Source organism: Taeniopygia guttata, chromosome 11 (genome assembly GCF_048771995.1).
Source record: "Taeniopygia guttata chromosome 11, bTaeGut7.mat, whole genome shotgun sequence".
NCBI classification, from domain to species: domain Eukaryota; kingdom Metazoa; phylum Chordata; class Aves; order Passeriformes; family Estrildidae; genus Taeniopygia; species Taeniopygia guttata.
Genome location: NC_133036.1, coordinates 3,889,343 through 3,911,770, shown reverse-complemented (window position 1 = coordinate 3,911,770; position 22,428 = coordinate 3,889,343). Strand labels below are relative to the sequence as shown.

The following is a 22,428-nucleotide window of genomic DNA, read 5'->3' as shown; positions in this document are numbered from 1 at the left end:
AAGTTCCTGCATAAGCTCGTGGGGTTTCGAGATGAATGATTACTACATTTGAATGATGGTGTGGTAATTTCAAAACTCAGAATGCCTTGAGAAAGAATTCATGCTTTCAGTAGTGAAAAATGTTTGTTTATCAGAGTTTTGAAGACCTCCTGAATCTGGTGGTGTGAGGCTTCTTCCAGGGCTCTGATTCAGGAGCCAGGGCAGACTACTTCATCTGGAAAGGTCAGGCTGCGTGCCAGAGGTTCCCGAGCTGCTGTGTCAGCAGCTCAGCTGTTGGCTGGCGTGTTCAGGACAGATTGTTGGAATCAGGAATCACATCGGCTCTGTCAACTTGTTTCCCCTTTGACTTCTGAAGGCTTTCATAGAGTTTGCAGCACTGCTTGAGCTTCCAGGTGATGCACGAGGCATTTGAAGTATTGAGCCCTCAGCAGTTGTGTCTGAGCTACCTGCTGTTTGCACTGAGGAGGAAGTTTGTGTGTAAGGCACTGGCAGCTGCAGGGACCAAGGTAGTTAAGCAGCCACTGAAATGGGTTAGTGGCACCATAATATTCCTTGTCAAAGAAACAAACAAAAAGTATTCCGGGACAGCTTGGAAAGCTGGGTTTTCACATCTATGGGAAGGCCTGTGTAACTTTTGATGTTCCAGGCTGCTGTTGTGGGCCAGAAGGATAGGGGAGATTGAGTGAGAGGTAAACCTTAAGTGAAAGCCAGCAAAGTTCTTGTTTGCTCCTGTAAAACATAATCAGCATTAGAGTACAGGCTTTTTTGTCTTTACAGACCCGTGGTTAGCTTATACTGCCTTTTTATTTCCTCTTTTGTGTTATTCTTGATGTGCCTTAGAAGAGAATGACAGTTCTAATAGCCTCTTTTAACTATCTTTCACTTCTCAACTAATTAAATGCATCTATTAAATGGATGCTACGTCCCTCATTTGTTTCTTGTGAGATGAATGGATGAAGGCTGTGCTGAAGGGCTGCAGTGTACTTTGTATGTTTGAAATGTTTAATTTTAAAATGAGGGCTATGGGAGGTGGTTTCCTGGTAGTCCACATCTTACTCATGGTGGTTCTGACACCTCTTCTTGCAGAGGCTGTTGGCTGGTGGATGTGCGTGGTGTGCTGTCCCCATGATGTGCTGTCCCCACGCAAGGCTGGGCTGTGATGACTCTCTCAGATGGGCTGTGAGTGCAGAAAACCAGAAAGCCAGGCTGTGCTCTTAGCAGAGACCCTCCAGTAGAAGTGCTAGTGGGAAGAAGATATGCTCAAACAAATAACATTTATTGCTTCATTACTGAGCTGCTGCATGTTGTACTAATTAAAAGGTCTAAAGCTGTGTCACTTCATACCAAAGTGTGATAAGTTGTAAAAATCGGGCTTGGAGATCAAATGTTTGTTTTCTTTGGCAAATAACATTACTTGTTTGTCAGCTCAATTCAAGTTATTTGCTCCCTGTTTTCCACTCATGGGTTGCCTTTCATGTTGTTCTGTGCTTAATTCTGCCAGCACAGTCTTTGAATGAGGGGGGCTTCCGTTCCTCTGTGCTTCCTGCTTCTGAGCCCTTTCATTTTTTGCTTGAGTGACCTTAGCTGGTAAGTGTGGAACTGAGCAAGTAGGCACAGTGGGGGTGCTTTGAAATGCGTTATAGTGCTAAACATCAATTACGCTTTGATGAGGATTTGCCAGAGGATTAATTTGGAGCTGTTAGAGGAGGCACTGTCTGAAAGTTCCCCTACCTAGCTGAGCCCCAGCTGCTCCTGAAGGCTGAAAAACCTCAAATGGATTTGGAATGTCTAAGCAGTCTTGTCAATTAACAAATTCATATTCAGTGGACAAAGTCTGAAGTGGGTGCAGGCGTATGTGCAGGTTTGCCTCTCTGGTGATCCAACATAGACAAACTCCTATTCCATGAGAGGTTTTGACTTGCCAAGTAAGCTGAAATAACTGTTGAAGATTGATTTTCTAATTTTTTTTTCTTTTCTGTACAATTCAGGTAATTTTACTGTGACTGTTTTGTTTAAGAGGGATATTACTAAGTATAACATGTCAAACTCATTTAGTGTATTGTATTGTATTTGCTTCTTTTTAAATTCCCTTGTGACATCACTTTATTGTGTACTGTTATCTAGATGTAGGACATTAAGAGCATGCATTATTCTGTGCTGCAGCACAAGGCACAGTGCATATTGGTGCTGTACTTGGGTTTTCATCAGCTGGTGTTGCTTCTTTTGAAAAGCCTTTCACACATGCTAGAATTGACACAGGAAGACTTCCTTATTTTTAGCACGTGTCATGTATTTTACTGAACTTTGAGTAGTTTGCAAATTTGAGAAGGACTGAAACCAGTGCTTGGTCTTTGTTGAAATCACTCATGTATTGGGATAAAATACAGTGTTTCTTGGGAGTAGGAAGGAGAGTGCTTGTTTAACTATTTAGATGGCTGTAGGATCCTCCCTGACTGGCAGCATGCCACTTCTTTGTGACACAAAGGTAAGCTGACAAGAAAAACTCCTAGTTTAACTGCAAGCATAAGAATTCTAACTAAATCCTGGTGCATGCCAGTTTATAAAATGAGAACACAGCTTAAATTTATTCCATCCAGTGCAGTAGGCAAAAGTTAAAGCGCTCACTTGATTAAAATGAGTTCTTGGAAAGGAAGCAGTGGAAGCTGTTAAATGGAGTCTCATATTACCAGCTGGTTTGGATGTTCTTCTAAGAATACATATAGAAGCTTCCTGGATCAGTATTTTCATTGTTCAGGCACATGTGTAAGAGCTTGCAAATTCATAGCATGTGTTTTGCTTTTATTCCAGGTGTACTTGAAGGCACCTATGATTCTCAATGGTGTCTGTGTAATCTGGAAAGGCTGGATAGATCTCCAGAGACTGGATGGTATGGGCTGCCTGGAATTTGATGAAGAGAGAGCGCAGGTAAGACAGTCTGCCCTTGGCTGCTTACATATTTGTTTGTTCTTCTGGAGGGAACAGTTTTTGCCTTCCCTCTGAGTACAAACTCCAAAGAAAACTTGCAGTATGGGAAGTTCAGAAACATGTGCTTGTAGCAAAACACTACTTTAGCTACATTAGGTCAAAATGTTAGGGGCAGGAATCATTTGTAACTTACAACTTTGAGTGATTTTGCACTGTTACTATGCTACAGTGTAATAAAGTATTTTAAAACTTTGATTCCTCCAAAATACCAAGAACACTCCTGTATTATGCCTTGCCTCTCCCTAACTTAAGAAACTAATTTGCACATTAATGAGGTGATGTTAATGTGACTATGTTTGGGATTAAATAGAAACCCTTTGTGTCAAAGTCACAGCCCTGAACTAGAGAGAGAGAATAGTCCTGCCACCCTTTGTGAATCCATAAGAAAAGCCACAGACCAGAGCTTTAACTTGAAATCTGCTCTTTGCATTCACCTCTTTCAAGGCTGTGTCAGTGGCTTGGGCAAGCCCAGTCCCACCTGCAGCAGAGTCACTGCTGTGGACTCCATGGATTAGGAGCCCTTCAGGCTGTAATGCCTTACACAGCCAGGACAAGTGTATAGCCTTGAAGAATGTAGCATAAATCCCAAGGTTCTTGATCTGTAGTTACTAAGTTTGATACATAATGGTAAGTCACAGGACTTCTGAACTGAGAGCAGGCTGATGGGAACGTGCACTCAGGAGACAGCAGTGTCACCCTTTCCAAAACTGGAGAGTGCCTGAAGAAAGTGAGCACTCTTCCAAAAAGGAGAGGGGTCTGGTGACCTGTGGGTTTAATTTTTCTCCTCTTAATTTCCCAGTAAATGTTTTTGCAAGTGCTTGGATTACTTTAGTTTCCCAATGTGTATATGCTATTTTAACAACACTTAACAATTCCCTTTTGTTGTCTTCAGAAAGTGTTTGTGCACTGAGGTTGTGATTTACTCTGTGTGTATGTGAGGGGATGTGTGCATGCTCTCAGGTGTCAGTGCTTTCCTGAGTTGTGAGTGCAGGGTGCTGAGCTGGAGGTATTGCACTGTGGGGATCTACAGGGATGTTTGCACTCAGTTACAGGTGTGCAACTTGTTTTTAGTTTGTGATTGTTGGTGACTATGAGGCTGTCAATGGTCTTTCTGTTTGTTACAGTAGTAGTACCTAAGGGTACCCACTGTCATAAAGAACTATACAGACACAGGAGTAGCTGCACCCTTATATGTGTTTGTATTGTAAACATTTGGGCAATCTTTTACATTCTTCACTTTCCTTTTTCCTGTATCTGTCACTGCTTCCTTGTTTAAAACTGTTGTAATACTGCTAGTGGCAGTTGACTTAACTGCTGTCTTTGATCCCAAAATAACGCTGATGTCAGAGGGGGCTTAAGTGCCTCGTGTGGTATTGCCTGTGTACCTGCTGTCCTTTGTAAGAGGTCCAGCTGCTCTTCACATCCCCCACATTTTTTGGAACCTTGTCTTAAGCAAATGTAGTGCACTTGCATTTTCCCGTCTCTTACCACTTCATACTAATGCTGGGATCAAATAAAATTTTCCTTTGCTGTCATACTTTGGAAAACATACTGCCCTTCACCAGGTCAACAAGTACTTTAGGAAGAGAATCCACATGTGTTAACATTGAAATATTTTATCTGTATGTGTTAAGCTTTTTTCCCACTTAATCCACAGCCTATCCATGTCTTGCTACTAAGTGGTCTGACTTTTTGTTACTGAAAGCTCTGGTTCTACTGCTTGCTCAGACTTTGATGGAGCAACACACACAAAGCTGTACATACATGCTTGAATATCTTCCCTCTTTGGGGCTGAAATTTCCCTGGATTTGATATTTGAGTGTCTTTAAGAGACTGTTTCTGTTTTTAGTACTTTTGCACCTCTTCTGTAGTAGAGTGTCTTGCTATCTCACCAAGTCTTTTCCTACTGGGCTGCTGTGAGGATTTGTGTATAAGTGTGTGTGTGTGTAAGCTTCTCTTTTTTTAATATTTTTTAAATTTTATTTTCTAGACTGGGAGGTTTGGTTTTGTCCTGTTGTCAAGTTGATTGCTCATTCTGTTGCTCATGTTTTGCTTATTCTTACTTTTCTTTGTAAATTTATACCAGGAACATTTTTGTACAATAAAATTAAAATGTATAAGTTATTTGGTCTCAAACAGCTGAATTTGCTAGGCTATTATTACTAGAATTGAGTAACATTTGAAAAAATCTTTGTTAAATTTCTGTTGTATAAAGTTGCATTGTTGGTTGATTTGTTATAATGTATTACCAAGAGTAGAGCAGAATTTTGTTTTACTAAAAATATTCTGATGCTTTTATCCCCTTTCTCAGACACGAGCAAACCAGTGTTTCAGCTGTCAACACATCTTCATTCTGGATGTCAACATACTGATTTTTTTCCCCATGAATTTCTAATTTAGTTTCTTTTGGTTATGAACATTTCTTTAAAATATTCCGTCCAAGGCTGTATGTCAGCCTTTTATTTCATGACCACTCTAAATGTTGGTAAAATGCAAAAACCTACAATGAAAAAAATCTTCAATTTAAGTCTGATTTAAAATAGAAGGTAATAAAGACATACATCTCTTTTGTAAACTAAAATTAAGGCAGCTTTTCTGGAGTCATCTGAGAGACAAGCTTATCTGTTCTCTCTCTAACCTTCTGCATTATTAAGAACAAACTTACTTTCCGCTCTCTGACCCTGGTTTCTATGCCTTTTATGAACATTAAATGGCTGTAAAGGGCAAAATTCTAATCTTAAAAAGATATATGGTGTTAAAGTATTATCTTTTTGGCAGCTTTAAACGTTGCACACGCATCCCCAGAAAGCAGCGGCTGAAGGCAGAGCCTGGGCCTGGCAGCTGTTTGTGCTTCCCTGCCTTGGGCCACGAGGGAGCCCCTTCACAGCATTTCACAGAGCAGCTCCAGGGCCCGCCACTCTGCCCGCGGCAAAAAAGGCAATTTAACGTTTTCTCAGGCTGGGGATGCTTTATCTTAAATTGAAAAATTTATGCACTTAGTCCCCAGGTATATTAAAACTTAGTTGTGCTCTCTACATGTTTATGTCCTCTAACAGTCAAGGTCAGCTTTTTAAAAAATTATTAACTTTAAAATAACATTTGCATGTGTGTGAGAATTGTAAGCGGTGTTAGTAGTAATTATGGTTGAACAGCTAGAAGGAAGGAGAATCAATACAGTTTATCCCTTCCTGGTTTGTGGGGCCTCTTCAGATGGGACTCTTCCATTCTGATGGGGAACAGTAAATGTATTAAAACGTCTCCTTAAGAAAAATAACTTCCAACCCAATTAATAATGGCTCCACGTTTTATTAACACTTTATTTAAAACATTTTATAATAGAAAATACAGTTTGAAGGATTTTTTTTCGAGTGTTAGTTTATTGAATCTGTTGCTGTGCATAAGCCATTACTGAAAATTAGCAAAAGGGCTGTTAAGACCTGCAGGTTTCTCCTCCATTATATGAGAATGTGTGCAAATTGGTGGAGGAATAATTTTTGCTTTGCACTTTCCTATGTCTCTACATTTACATAATATAAATGATGCACAAGTTGTAAGAATGTTTATACTGATGCACCTGCAGCAGCTTTTGGTAAAAGCTGGTTTTATTTGGTTTATAAATTTGATAATACTTACTTTTAAATGCAAGAGAATTAAATTACCGCTGTTTGTGTAGTGAACTCCACCTAGCTATACCTGTGAATATTGTCTTCAAAAGGCTTTTATAAGGAGAATAAAATGTATTGCCTACATAGAACTTCTGATCATTCCAGCATTTAAACTACTTTGGGACAGCAGTTCTCCTTTGAAAATGTATTTTAGTTGTAGCTGTATTCCAGCTTTGGTTATTTCTACTGCTGAAGTGAAGGTGAGTAATACTTCATTAACCTGCATTGACATTTGCTGGACTCACCTGTGTTCTAGCAGGTTCTGCAGGGCATACTTGACTTTGCTGCCAAGAGCTAGTTAATATGCAAAATAAATGTGATTTGTTGGAAATGAGGGTCACCTTTTGTGTCACTCTGTGTCATCTGCTTTGGTAGCAGGAGGATGCATTGGCACAACAAGCCTTTGAAGAGGCTCGACGAAGAACTCGTGAATTCGAGGATAGAGACAGGTCTCATCGGGAGGAAATGGAGGTGAGGGTTTCACAGCTGCTGTCAGTAACTGGTTAGTACTTTCCCAAAACTTTAGATTGTTTCAATTTATTTGTCTGTTTGTACGATGTCATGTATTGTGTTTGTTCAGTGATGTTATATAAAATTGCAAAATGCATTGTTTTTTACTCTTGCAAAATGGATTTCAAGTTTTTTAAAGTTTTGATAAGAATTATCTGATTGTTTACTTTTTTCCTTTCTGTAGATGGTCTTTTTTGTGGGTACTTAAGCTTTAAAGACATTTATTCAAAGAGTTGCCATTTCTCTCTGAAATGATACTTTAATAGCTGACAGCGGGATCTTTTGCCTTGCGCATTTCTCATGAGCACAGAAGAGGCTTTGGGAGCTGCAGGGGCAAAATTTTGGAGCTTGTTATCCCGTGTTTTGGGAAAAATTACCAGACAATTTAATCAGATGCCACAGTCTGCTTTCTTGTACAGGCTAGTTTTATAGTCTTTTTACCTTTTTCTTACTGGTGGGAAGTCTCATTCCTTTTTTTTTTCATTGGCTTAGTTTCCCTGTTTTGTTCTTTGCTTCTTCAGGGCCCCACAGTCTTGAATCTTGTTCTTTCTTGATGAAAGCAGAAATTACTGAGATTGGGAAAAGAAGAGCCAGGAAAGGGAATGGAAACCAGCTGCTCTGAGATGTCAGAAAGGCAAGAGCTGTAAGAGGACAAGTAATAATACATAAGGGGAGTTGGCAAGTTAAGGCAGGCTGCAGGTCAGGAGAGAATAGGGAGAACACAGAAAGGCTTTGAATTTCTTTCCCTTACTAATGCTGTTTCTTACTTCCTGCTTCATCAGTACAGCCTGACTTAACTGTAATCAAATATGATCAATCTGCTGGTCCTATGGTTTTTAGAAAATTTGATTATTGTTATTGCTAAGTTACTTTTCTTTGGCATTCTTTTGGGTAATTGGGATGATCAGACAGACTTTCTTCCCTTCCAGCTACAACTGGGAGGCACTGAGCAGGAGAATGAGAGGGAACAGATAGGCACAGAGGATAATATCTCTCTTTGAAGTGGCTGGAGTGTGTCTCCTTGCAAACACTGCTGCAGCCAGGGCAGATGTTGGCTGTAACAAAGGTAAAATCCTTGCCTTAGAGGCCCTGCTGCCACTGGATTCTTGGAGCAGCAGCTGGATTGCCTGAATAATCTGTCACAGCATAGCTACAACCTGCTTGTAAGTTCACTTCAGAAGGCAGGTAGAATTAGCTTTAATCTGTTCATGAAGACCTGTGCCAGCCTGCTTTACCGTTAACAAAGTAGGAACTTCAGGTGCAATCTTATGTCTTTAACCTCAATGTACTTTAAACTTCTCTTGATATATTCTCCTTGCACCGTGCCCTTCATCCCCACTCCTCTTATTACAGAGAAGCCATGTGCATGCTGAAGGTTAAAAAAGAATGAGGCTTCCCAAAATAACTTCTGGAGTTCTGAGACAGTTAATTTTCCTTCAAGTGTGGAAGACACTTACGTGCAGCTAGGCTGTGCAAAAACACTATTTCAATTAACAGTGAGATTGAGGTAATATTGAGCATCTGGAGCTTTGTGACAGACATCAAAACTCATGCCACTGAGACACAAAAAGCAGCATTCTTGTCTGTCTGCAGGAGCTTGATTCAATAACTTCTGAAAACACTCTTGCTTTTAATAAGGCAGAAGGCAGTTGCTATTAATTGATGTCCTTGTTAGCTGTTAGTACCCATTTTCTCTTGAAACTGCAATAGTTTTCCCAGCTCTAAAGCACTGGTGTAGATCACCTACAGAAAGGAAGAAAAGAAAAAATTACTGATTTGAAATATGTTTAAGTAAAATGAAAAGTATTATCAAAGGTTGTTTTAAATTTGTGTTGTTAAATACAAATCTTTAAGAATTGTAATACATTATTATTTTGTATACTTTCCTATTTATTTTACTGTGCCTCTTCAATATGTCTAACCAACAGATTTTTGTCCTCCAGTACTCGTAGGTCTATAATTGGTTTTTACATTTCAGTTTTCATTCCTGTGTTTGGGATAAGATGTCCTGAATGTAGATCTGGAATGTTTACAGACAAGCTTGTTTACTCTTGACTGCATAAAAATCAGGATCTTTTGGGATGAGATGGGAGTGAGCAGAAATAGACTTACAATGCATTCCTAAGAATCAGGTTTCCAAATCATTCATTGCTACCCTTCTTTTCAGTCTAATGCAGCATTTGAGCAGAATCAAATGAACTTTAATCAGTAAGCACTTGCTGTTCATGATCCTTGTACTGAATTCTCAATAGAAAATGATGCATGAAAGTACATTCCTGTATTTGTTGTATTTGTAGCCTGTATTGAATTTTCCACTGCTGACATGCTCAGTCAGCTTGGAAATACAGTTTGTCAGTGGCACCCTTCCGATGATTGTATTGCTGACAGCTGCAGAAACCTTAATCCAGACTGCCTTATGTTCTGCTTCTGTAATTTCAATGGGGCCAACAGGATCTTTGCTTTCACTACAGAGATGGTACTTGAAGGCTTTTATATGGGAAAGGCCAATTCTAAGTGTGCTGAGTGAATTTTTATGTATGTTATGCTACACACAAGTGAAGATACTTTCCTTGTGATCATTTTAATATGATTTCTATACAGCTTTCATCCTTATGAAAGTTTTAGATTTTTCTTTTCTGCCATGCTTGGCATGGACAGTAAAACTCAGAATTGGCAGATGTGGAACAGGATCTCATCAGTGTTAATGATGGTTTTAAGAATTGCAACACTGTAGAAAATCAGGATATTTCTGACAGTAGAATTACAGTTGAAATGCCTTTAATAGAGACCAGATTCTGCTTCAGTGGGGGAGGGAAGGGGAATCCTGCAATACTCCACCCACTCCTACCCAAAACAGTGGCGCCAGCTCTTTGGAAATATTTATCCATCCAAAGCCTGGCAGCATATGAAAATGATCAGATTAAATTCTTTATTTATACAGCTTTCTGGGTAAAAACTATTCCCTATTCTAAGTCTTTCTGTAGACTTAACATAAAGTCTGTAGTCTTCAAACTCCCCACATAGGAGTGCTCAGTGATAACTCATTGAAAACAATATTAAAGTGTTTTGTATGTGGTAGTTGGATTTTAGAATGGTGACACTTTGCAAGGGGAAAAAAATTGCAAGAGCAGTAGCAATTTAGAAATTATCACTTTGCCAATTTTCATTTTTAAGTATCCTAAAAAATTCCCAACCACTTAGAAAAAATTTCCCCTAAAAAAAAGAGGCTAAAAACCCCTTCAGGGTATTGTGAGGTTTGTTTGCTGTCTTTTCATCATATAGAATCCCTTCAATTCTAGTTAGCACACCAGATCTTTATTTTGATGAGTATATTCTTTGCATCTGAGGGCATCTGAGGTGTGTTGGGCTTGAATTTTCAAAGGTGATCATGTTTTTGTGCAATTACAGCACTCTGATGTAAATAGGGTGGGAGTGGATTTAGGAATTTTCATTGAAGTTTTTAAGCACCTCTGAGTTGAACTGCATTCTCTTACATTTTTAACATAGTTTGCTTTGAATGCAAGATACTTTTGAGTTTATATAAAAACTTGTATAGCTCAGTTACATCAGATACTGCAAATCCAGCCTCGCTGTCCAGGATTCTTTTGTTTCAAAGATGCTTTTGAAGTCAGTGAGTGTTCTTAGTGCCTTCAAAATTAATAAGGTATCCCAATGGCTTTTACTTCTACAAAAATATTGGAATGCTGAGACAGAGAATGTTTAATAATACACATTAAAAAATATTTCATCCCCATTTAAAGATTGTTTAAATAAAATGAGGTGTATGAACTTGAAGTATTTGAATGCTCCTCTTTGCCAAACTAGAAGAGCAAGGAGACTGAAGGGATGTTGGTGAGGCAGATGTTTAATTTTCACTGTCTTTATCTCCTTGTGTCGTGGTTGAGAGAGTCAGTCTGAGTGTCTCTGCTGTGGTTTCAGTATGAACGACCAGAGTTAGTGTCAGGATAAGAAGTGTTCTGCAGAAATTACTGTGAAGTTGCTGTCTAGACGTGAATTTTCAGGAAGAATTTTTGCTTGTTTTTCAGTCTTCTAGCATGGTGGCATGATGCAAAAATGTATTACCCTGTCCAGAATGGCTTGGAAAGATTTAAACTGCCCCTAGTTGGCGAAATTAGAATTTATTGGAGGTAATGGCCTGTGTTCAGTGCAGAAAAGCCACAAGCAGGTGCCTCCTGACAGCTCTTTGCTGGGGCAGATGGCACAAAACAATGGATTTTCAAGGGGTGGGAAAAGAGAAGAGGCCCTCTGGTGTGTTGCTGTGTGCAGGTGGGGGTATTTTGTGAAGGTTTGTTTTGTACAAACTGTAATTTCAGACTTGCAGTGACCTGTGTGAGTACACGGTTTGTCTAGCTGTGTTCCTCCAGAGCCTGGCTGAGGATGTTCCCATGGCTTTGCTTGGGGATGGGTTGGATCTGTTCTTAGTCTTCCAAATGTAATTTCTTCAACCAGTAGTTTTGAAATGTCATATTTTTCTGCTTTGTGTTCCTTTCCTGTGTTGCTGCCATGCTCTTTATTTTAGCAACAGTGTGAGTAAAGAACGGAGTGGTTTGCTCTCCCTAAAACAGTCTAGTCTAGCAATCTGTCTGTTTGTGGTCTTGTGCTAAATATAAATTACATTAATGGCTAAGCAGAGCCATTTTGGGAAACTGCATGAAATTCCCATTTAAAAAAAACTTCATCTTGCTGAAATAAACCCTGTTTTGGAACTTTTGTTTCTTCCAGAAGCAATCCCTCTCAATACAAAGCACCAAAAACCCCCCACCAACCCCACCCTTTAAAAAATGCCAGAGTAAAAATTTACCTAAATTTTAAGTACTGTGTTCTGCCCTAGGTTTTTACATATTCTTGTTGTTTGTTGGGAATTACGAGTTGAAATGGGCACGATACGTTTAATTTAATTTTGCTAAAGTTGGGAACTCTCAAAAAACAAAGGATTTTGTTACAGAAATGTAAACAGTTTACAGTTGAAAGAAAATAAAGTAGTAGGACTGGCTTTCATGTTTTTCCCAAGATTCTAGACAGTGAAATTATTCTCCTTTTCTTAATTTTTTCTAAGATGAAACTCCCAGTGTAAATAAATGCTCTAACTAATTATATTTTTCTCAAATACAACTGGCTTCAAAAGTAAGTATAGTATTACAATAAGTGTGTGGGGACTTTTTGTTTTTAATTTTGACTTGGGTTTTTTTTAAAATAAATTTTCTCATCAGATTCTCAGATTTTAAAGGTTTTCTTTCTTATTAATCTGGATTTAATTTAATTAGTGTTTATTTTATGTACTCTCCAAACTGATGATAGAAAAATAGTATAACCATTAACACAGGTTTTTGGCTATGAAAGAAACCCAGCCATTGATTTTTTCATATGCAGTGGGTAGTGTGGACTTGTATACAATCAGAAATAATTTGTTTAGATGCAGGATGGATACAGCATGACTTGGAAAGAGGTGTTTGAGTGGGAATGTGTTGCCTCAAAAGGTTCTGCAGTGCGAGTCCAGTACAAGTAGGCCAGTTATGATGACTGGTTTTGCTTCACAAGAACTTACATAGCTGGTGCTTGTGCCAAAGTGCTACAGAATGCATAGATCAGAAAAACAATTTGTGCTGTACAGAATCAATGCTGTCTGTAGGACGGGGGAGATCAATCTTGCAAATCAGGGAATACTGTAATATAAGCGTCTTCTTTCAGTCAATGAAGGTTAGAAAGGGGCTGAGCAACAGAGGAATACTGTCTGGAAGCAATCAATATTAATTATAAATTTATAACCTTTAGACCAGCTTTCAAACAGTGCTTTCTAAAAGGGAGCACTTCAAGCTTTTTTCTCTTGGAAAAGAAGTTTTAATATGAAAGTAAAAATTTCAGTCTCTGCTCAAAGCTCTTCAGAGCTACCCATTCCAGCTGTGCTTTTTCCTTCCTTGGCTTGCAGTGACCTTGTTCCAGTTTGGGGCAGCAGAATCGTTACCTCCATAATAGTTTTTAAACAAAGATGCAACCATTGCAAAGATTTCAGGTGAGGGGGTGCATGGGGGTCAGGAAGCAGATGTGCTGCTTGGCCTGGTCATGCTCTGAAGCTCTCTCATAGCCTGTGGGAGAGCAGGCTTTGCAGGTAACACAGTTCATGTGTGTTTTTAGTCTGTTTCTAGGAAGTAGATAGTAGTTTGAAATGAAGTCTTGATGGAGGTAAGTGCTAAGTAACTCTTATCAATGGGCTTTGTCAGGAAATTTTTTTATTTTGACTTTCAGTGAGCTTGAAAGACAATCAGAATGGAAGTAGGAATAAAAAAAGAGTATTGGGTATAGAAATCATGGCATTAATAGTTCTACAGTTACTTCAGTCTAACATCCAGATCTCTTGCCAAGTTTGAGAGCCTGTTTTCCATTATTTGCATAATTTAAGTGGTGCTTGACATTATAATTAAGAAAGATCAAGGCTACTTCTTCCCAGGTTGTTCAGTGAAAAGGAGAGCTGATAGCAAAATAAATGTTATGGGCAGGCAACAAAGCAACTGCAGAGACTGGATCCAGGCCATGAAGTCTAATGCTGATAGCTATGCCTGCTATGTGGTAAAGATCATATCCCTCTGTCTGCCAGTGGCTCATGGATGCAGTATGTAGTGGTGGCTAAAGTTCTGAGCAGTGGAGATTGAGACTCTCTGTGCAAGGCCCCTGGAGACTGGGAAGCACATGGGCTGCTTCATCAGGCTGTGACCAGAGAAGTTCTATTAGATAGAAGTTGACATTCTCACTATGCTGTAGGGCTCCAGCTTTGCTGACTCCAGCTCTAAGGCTGACTTTCTCTTGCCCTTCTGTCGAGTAAAGGTTACTGGAGGCAGGGCCAGCATTTTGAACCATGCTCAGATCTCCATGGGAGAGGCTGTTATAACCATCAACTCAAAGAGTTTTCAGTTCATTGCTTTTCTTGCTGTGGGTCTGCCTCATACCAGGACTAATGGGAAGGTGTGCTTGATTGTGACTGGTCATTTTTCTGAGTTATTTCAGGTTTGGTGTTTTTTTGTTTTGTTTTGTTTTTTTTTTAATTTGGGTGGCTTTTATCCTGTGGTTGTATACTTTTCTAAAAAGTATCTGCAAAGTGTTCTCAGGTTTGGTTGGTTGGGTTTTTTTTATCCCTTTTCAGGAGGTTGGCAGTCCTAAGAGAGTCCAATTGTTCACTGTTTAGTTTTTCATAGCATAGCCTAATTTTTCACTTATTTAGTAAATTATAGATGGCAGATGCCAAGGCACATAATGCATTTGCTCTGTCTGTTTCAACAGGACAGAGCTGCCAGAATCCAATTAAAGAACTGCAGTGGAGTTGTCCATGGAGAGACTTTATTTTGGCTATTCCTTTTGTGACAGCCCTTTGTCAAATTAGCTCCCTCTTCCTTCCCTCCTCTTCACCAGTGTCCCAAGTTGTATATGCAGTGGGTATGGTTGTATTTGTCATTTCATGTGTGGTATTCAGAGATCCCAATTTTCCCTGCTGCTTTTTGTAAGTGATTCATAGAAAGGGAGGGCCATCTTCATAGCAGCCCTGTCCATCCTTACTAAATTTGGTTCCCACTTTCTCAGTTCTGCTTTCTCAGAGCTATCATGTAACCCACACATTGGGACTGTATTATCTTCTCCTGATGAGCTCATGTGGTAAGAGGAGTTGGTTTCCTTAGGTATGTTTGAGGCCTCAGAACATGCACAGGAAGGGGCTCGTTAGAGATGCTTTCTTAAAGTCAGTTTAAGTTTTGTTGGCACAGTTGGAAGCACAATAGGCTGCAGCGTGGGGCAGGATTGAGTGGCTGGAGGAGGTGGATGTGTTTTGTCTGTCTTGGCTGCTGGAGGAACTGCATATGTGCCACCTTCCTTATTGCCCATTGTTTTTCCTTTGTGCCCCAGTAACAGATGTAAAGCCTCCAATGTGGTTCTTGTTCAGAAAAGTAAATGATAAAACTTACTGATTTAATGATTCCAAGCTATCTAGTTTATTGAGAAGAATAATAATATACAGATATTACTGCATCTTACTCTTGATAGGACTTTCAGTCCATTCCCCTTAGCCTGTGTTTAGGCTTGGGAAGAGCTCAGACATCAGAGGTTAAAGAGAGCATAGTTGTTTACTCTCAAGTCAAAATGCTTTGTTAGTAACTCATCTCTTTTTTGTCAGTCATTACCCCCATGGTACCATCATTATGAGGTCAGCATGAATTAGTCTAGAGTAGCATTTGATAGGAGGCTTTAAAATGTTCTTTTGCCAAAAACGTTCCTGCAATTCTTTCAATTGGTCATCACACCCTCTCCAGGGTTAGAGATTTTCAATGGTTTGTGGCCAGTTACAATTCCTTCTGTTCAGCAGAAGATTTGCAAGGCTTCATCTTCTGAAAGCTGAGTGCAAAGTATTTTTCAGTGCTGAAACTCCTGATGTGTCCATCAGGTTAACTCTTCTGTTCCTGGATATTTGGGAGAAAACTGGCAATTTTGGTTAAAACACATTCCTTTTTAGGGTAATTGCAACTCTGGTGGGATCTGTGTACTAATTACAGGTTTCTCACAAGCAAATATTTGTTATCTTTTCACTAAATAACAGATGAAGAACATGCAAAGTAGTGCTCCTTCAAACTCAAATCAGTGTTTGACTGCAAAAATGAAATACACAGAGAAAAGATGAATAACTGCTGTTTTCTCATGGCTCATTAAGCATGACTCATAGCAGTGTATTCCATTTCCCAATGGCAAAGATAGATGCATCTTTCTTAATTGAAGCAAGTCTCCTTAATCCTTGAGAAGCTGAGCCCATTATTCACTTGAGAGTAATACTGGTGCTTTTGTGTGGCTGCAAAAGGTATGCATTTCAAAAATTACAGTTTAGAGGATTGATTAGCTCTGCTGGGGAGTATAGGACCCCCAGTGGCGAGAAGTCTGGAAATTGCTGGTTTACATCTATAAAAGGGACATTTTAGCTTCCTGTAATAGACTGAGGAGAACTAGCAGATACTACCCTGCTTGTGTAGGGTGCTCGTGTGATAGTCACACTCCTCCTACAGGGAGTGTCAAGGACATTGTGGCATTTCTTATGGAAGTTTTATTTTGCCAATTGTCAGAGGACAAAAATAACACCCAGCGCTTCTTGCTCCTGTTTCAGTGTGCTTCCTGTCTTCAATCTTTACCAAGCATCTTTTAATTTTTGTGTTTTTATTTCAGCATGTGAAGCACAGTTGTAGTTGCTGTATACTGAGCACGTTGTGCCCTGGCAGAATGGCTGTGACTGCTGAACAAGCCTGCTTCACATGTTTGTCTTTTTGTACAGTAGTAGCACAAGGAAAGGAGGGTGCCTGAGTCAGAGCTGTCATTCCAACACGTTGCAGTTGCTTGTGTAAATCCCCACTTACTGAATTGCAAAATTACACCTTTATCCACATACACTGTTGTAAGATATTGTAATGAGTGTTTTTGGTATATTTGAGGGTCATCTGTCATGCCTTTTGCATATCACTTGAAAGGGCAAATCTGGTAGTTGTTCGCTAGTGGCTTCTGCAAACTCTGCAAGTAGCAATGAGGTCATGAATCATGCAAATCCTTTCATATACTTTGAAAGAAAAGGCCTCTTTAAGCAAAGCATAAATGCAACCATATGCTCATATCTTGGAGCCTTCACTGAAATTTGACAATAAAATTGCTGTGCATATGATTTGTTTTCTGAAGAAGAAACACTGTTGTTTTTAGAGCAGTAGTATATCAGCAATTAACTTGCTGGTCTTTTCTAGTTAAGTGTAAAAATGTTTATCAAGTGCAAAATTGGTAGAAGTAAGATTTTGGTAATTCTTAAAGACAGTGCGTGTCTTTGTTTCCTTTTAGAAGAAAGAGGCAGCAGTAAAACTAGAAGAAATCTTGTTACAGTCTGTTCAATAGAAGAGTATGCAAAGTAGAACTGTTGCTGTTTTGTTAATCTTGGTGCAACTCTTAAATTAGCCTGGAAGTATCTATTCAGACTTGATGAACAGCCATTTCATATTAAAAAAATATTTACAGCACAGCTTACTTTTCTGTTGAAGGAAAAAGGAAATGTGGGGTTTCCCTCAGTGATTTTGATAGTCAAAGCTGAATGATTTGGTTTTTGGAAATAATGTAAAAAGCCTAATTAAATGCCATCTTGTAGTACTTTGTATCTCTACAAAGAAGACAGAGTGCAGCAGTTATTTCAGGGCTTGAAGGAATATGCCCTTAAACGCTTCCAATGATCAGTGCTGTGTGGTGATTAGAGCAGTTTGTTTTAATGTGATTCCTCAGAAAGATTACTGAGAAATCTGTGGGTTTGTGCACCAGCAGTGGTGTTGGTTGTCACCTTCAGATTTCTTCTGCAAGCAGGAGAAGCAGATTGTTCCTTCAGAGTACAACTAGTGCAGACAGAACAGAGCAAAAAGAACTGGCTCACTCCTAATTATCTAAAGCGCAACCAATACTGAATACATAAATGTAGTTGGTAGCAATAGTGATATTTAAGTTAGTGGAGGTGTTTCCAAAGTAATAGTGGCAGCATGACTACTAAGGAGAGTGCAGGAGGGGGATTGTCTGCTCTGGAAACATGCTGATTACTAGAGGGATTTATTGAATGAACTCCATGTGCATCAGAAAGGTACCATGGTACATAAAAGGAAAATTGAACTTTAAATTGGCCTTTAAATAGAAGGAAGCTGCATTTCTCTGTTTGGGTGCAGCTAACCTAGTGCACTGGGAGCATTAGGCAGACAATTAGGCAGTCAAGAACAGTAGATAAGGGAGGAAGAAGTGAACAAAGAGAGTCTAAGTTGGAAAAAGTGGTGTCAGCAGTGCATGCCAGAGGGTCTGGAGCGAGCATCTCCCCTTCGGAATGGGAGTGCAGCAGCACACTGTGAGCTGGGGCAGCTGCTGTGCTGTGGGGAGGTTTCCTCTCTGCCAGTAAATGGGGCTCAGAAGAGCTCAGGGAACACCCTAGAGCAGCACTTTGCCCCTGTTAGTCACAGCTCTGGTGAAGTACTTGTGTTGTTCAGTGCTTGTGTTAAGGCTGTTCTGCAGTCTTTCAGGAACATAGGAAAAGTCTTTCAGAACAGGGAGGTTGCCACTGGTTTGCATTTTTTAAAGCCCTGAATTTTCAAAGCAGGTTGTTGCAGCTGATGGAGGCACTTGGAATAAAGCCTGTGTAGTGACACCTTCCACGAGCTGAGAATGTGGCCTGAGACTCTTTGGGTCATGTGGCAGTTGCAGGCCATGGTGCCAGCTATTCACTCTTTAAGCCTTAAATGGTACTAAAATGTCTTAAAAAACAGCTAGCATGTGTTAGATATTCCCAGAGTTGAAGTATGGCTTTAAAATTTTAAGAAAAATCAATGTTTTAAAGTATTTCCATGCAGCATTTGTGTGTGCTGTACCTGTGTACAGGTAGCCATGTCTTTTACTGTTACTGACCATGCTTAATTACCTCTTTACAATGTCATTAACTCAACGGTTTAACAGAATAATTTATTTAAAGGAGAACTTATATTGCTTTTATTTTAATACAGGGGTGCAATCATATGTCACGAAGATTTCTCAGTTTGTTAACTTTGCAGGTGCACCGAAGAAGAAAGCAGTAAAACCCCAGCTTTTATGAGGTGTTAAAATGTGTGTCCATCTATAGATTAAATTGTACTCATGTGTTACTATAAGTCTCTTGATTCTAGAAGAAGCTTAAGTAAATGTTTCCCTCATAAAATTATCTGGAAATGATGTGATGTGTTCTATCTCATATTGTAGCTTTTCTCCCTAAAACTTGACAGAAAAGGTTTAAGAGAAGGCAATTTCACAGGAAAGAAAATTATTTTGGGAAGAAGAGACACAAAATTGTTACCTAACTATTGTGGGAGTTTCTTGTTGATTGCTAAAGCGATGTTTGAAGCCTGGCAGTGTGCGTGTGTGACACGAGCACACACTGATGGGTGGGGGGCAGAGCAGGCTCTGAGCCCCTCGGGGACAGGGCAGGGCAGCCCTCCTCCGAGAGCCCGGCTGCTCGGGGGGGCAAACTGAGCTGGGGGGGAAATGATTTTGATGTTAAAAGGTACTGCTTTGCTCGCTGCTTGAATTGTAAAGTTTCTGCCTTATATTACTTGTGGTCTTAGTTGTGTTAATGTGCTGAGTAAGATAACTGATCATTTCCTGGTGGCTGATCTCAGTGTGTTTGTTTGTGCAGGCAAGAAGACAGCAAGACCCTAGTCCTGGATCTAACCTGGGCAGTGGTGATGATCTCAAACTACGTTAATCGGCGGCAGCAGGCATCCCACGGGTCTGCACACATGCATTGCTTCTACTTGGCAAAGGATTGAATAAAAGACCAGAAACTGTGATAACTGGGTATATTATGGTCTGTTTCCTGACCTGCGGCAGTCGAAGTCACCACGAACTGCCATGGTTTGCACTATGTTTATGTTACAATACCTGCATTTCCCATTTTAGGCATGTAGCCAGTGGCAATTTGAAATTTTGTTTTTCTATGCAAACTTATTTTTGTTGGCACTATTTTAGTGAAATGGAAACTTATGCAGCTATAAAACCATTTTTCTCAACTGTAATAAAAATTGTCACTTAAAAATAGGTCAAGATATTACAGATTTAGAACAACTTTTGGTTTTGTTTTTGGTTGTGTATTTTTTTGTTTTGTTTTTTTTTTTTTAAACTGCTGGAAGCCAATGCATTCCAAGCTTAATTTTTTAATATGGGCTTTTGGAATTCTGATTGTCCTTCTTATGTTCCTGCTTTGTTTTAGATAATGCATTCTTATCTTTCTTTCAGTTTTCTTTTTTCTAAGTTTGCAAGACCTTATTAAAACTGCTGACATTATTTTGCATTATTTCCAAGCTAAACCCAGTGAATCAGAGCTGTTGGAATCAGTTTTCAAACTTTGTGGGTTTGTAAACCCACAGTTACAGTTGCAGTATTCGTTTAACTGCTAACAATTCATTGGTTCAACTTTTAAAATTATAAAAATCTTAAAGTGTATATTCTCATGCATTAATGCATTCTGCCCCATTATCTGTCTTAGATTTTATTCTGTTCCAAGTGAGTTTGAGTGGCTGTTATACCCTGTATATAGTGCTTTACTGAAACTCAGAGGAAGTCGCAGGCTGGCTTCTGTTTTATTCAGGGATTTTTTTAACTAGTTCTTCAAAGGGATACTGCAACTCCACAATCAGATTCAACAGCATTTAAACTGGGAACAAACATGATCAGCTGCCAAGGTGATATATATTAAATCATGTTTAAGATAACTGCTTTAAGTATATTTTATATCTTAGGCTTTTTGTAAAGTTGTGCTGAATGGTGAAAAGCTGAGATGAGCTTGTGTGCAGGAGTCTCATACTGCACATAGGCCCTTTCTATTAAATCTTATGCAAATTAAGACTGTTGCAGTATATATTGCATTTTATAACAGGGTAAGATTTGGGATTAATTAATGTATGAATTAATCTTGTTTCATTTGGGCTGATGGTGAATGGACTTGCTCCAAAGATTTCATTGTATCCAATATTTGAAGAAAATTTATTAGAAATGTGATGTCATTTGGCTTTGTTAAAATGCGGTGCTTCCTGTACAGCCTGACTGATAAAAATGTCACTTAAATACCTTTTTAAAATAAGGGATCTGAATCCAGTATTTTAAGAATTATTTTAAGGGTACAAACTCTGTATGGTTAGAACAGTTAAATCTTAATTAAATTCTATAATTAAAACAATTGTACATTCCTCATTAATGGCAAAACAATTGATGCAAAAGAGGTCTTGCAAAAATGTAAGCAGATGTCAATGTGAAGGAGAATCTTTGTATGTTAATAATATGAATATTTAACATTCACTTAAAAATGTCATTAACTGTAAACTGTGAGAATGTCATCAAATAGAAATATTTTGATACTTCAATTTAAATGTGATTCACCTGAAAGATAATCTTTTTCACTCTGTGGCCACATATTCTTCTTGCTCTTCTTCCCCCAAAGAAATAATTTTTCTAAAGTGTTTCTGCAAAGAGTTATTTAAGGGACACACGCATGCATCCGCACGCATCCCTAGCCTTGGATCTTCTCTGCCATCTGTGTATTTTTGATGGAATAGTCTGAAGATTTATTTTAAAAGGTTTTCCTAACGTTTCAGACAGTGGTTTTAAACCATAAATACACAGGAAATAATGCTATCAGATATTAACATTGCTATCTCTATGTAAATACTGAACTTTCCCTATCATCATTTAGCATTCTGCTGCTTTCCATATCTTAATGCTGGCATTAAGATCACAGCCCTTACCCTCTGCTGGTTAGTGCAGACTTTTTAAAGTGCATTTTAAGTTATTGATGCAATTTGATATTTTTCATAATTTCTATTTAAACTGAAGTTGCATCATCTTTCTTGAATTCATCTCCTGTAAGAGTTGCCTTAAGCTACAGGATTGCTTTTGCTACTTTTGTGTTGTATGTTTAACTTTCATAATAAACTTCTGTGTAGTGAAAAAAGGGTGCTGTAAGTTTATTTGACTCCCTGGTAGTCCCTGCTGACATCTTTTGTTTAGGTGCAAGGCTGCCTTGATGTCCGTGGCTAAAGCAGTGGTGACATCCAGTGGTCATTATCTAACTGACCCCTCTCCTCCGTGTTCAGCTGCTCTCTGGGAGCAGCCTTTAACAGAAGGGTCTGCACTGGGGAAAATGTGGATTTTGCTGCCCTAAAACTCTTGTTTCTTAAAACTGATCCGCCCTGCTTACTCTGAAAGCATGGATCTGCTCCAGGGGCCCCAGGCAAGGGGCTGTGCGTGCTTACAGAGTGCTGTTTGTGGGCACACTGAGAGCAGCCACCAAACCTTGGTAATTGTGCTGCTTTGGGTGAGGGGGGAACCAGGGGAATTACATCTGTTAGTTCAGGAAATGTGGTAAAAATATCAGTGTTGTATGCTACACCTGGAAACACTCTGGAGCTGCTAAAATTTTAGGTGATACAACTTCAAATAGCTAACACTGACTGATAGTGCTGAAGTCCTGAAATGAGGTAGAGGATTGCTTGTTTCCTAACAATGCTTTAGGAATATTTATGTGCAATATTTACGTGCAAAGGATAACAAGTGACCTTATTTTAGGCATTTAGCACCTGGCTGTGAACAGAGCAGAGAGCACCAAAGGAAAACAGACACTGCTGTGACCTGTGGCTTTCCTGGAGATGTTCTTCAGTGTGAAAGGGAGGTAGCTTTTGAAAGAGACAAATGATAAGCC

At 39.2% G+C, this 22,428-nt stretch overlaps 1 protein-coding gene across 2 annotated transcripts in view; it reads left to right on the top strand.

The window, feature by feature from the left end:
* Positions 1-21,681, top strand: part of CBFB (core-binding factor subunit beta) — a 37,411-nt gene extending 15,730 nt beyond the window's left edge. Inside the window, exons 4-6 of one of the 2 annotated variants that reach the window (XM_030282221.4) lie at positions 2,809-2,925; positions 7,026-7,121; positions 19,372-21,681. In XM_030282221.4, coding sequence (XP_030138081.1) covers positions 2,809-2,925; positions 7,026-7,121; positions 19,372-19,440 — 282 coding nt within the window. In that variant the 3' untranslated portion in view covers positions 19,441-21,681. Of the gene's footprint in view, positions 1-2,808; positions 2,926-7,025; positions 7,153-19,371 lie in introns of both variants that reach the window. The other variant, XM_030282222.4, reaches the window with a different exon arrangement.
* Positions 21,682-22,428: the final 747 nt, after the last annotated feature.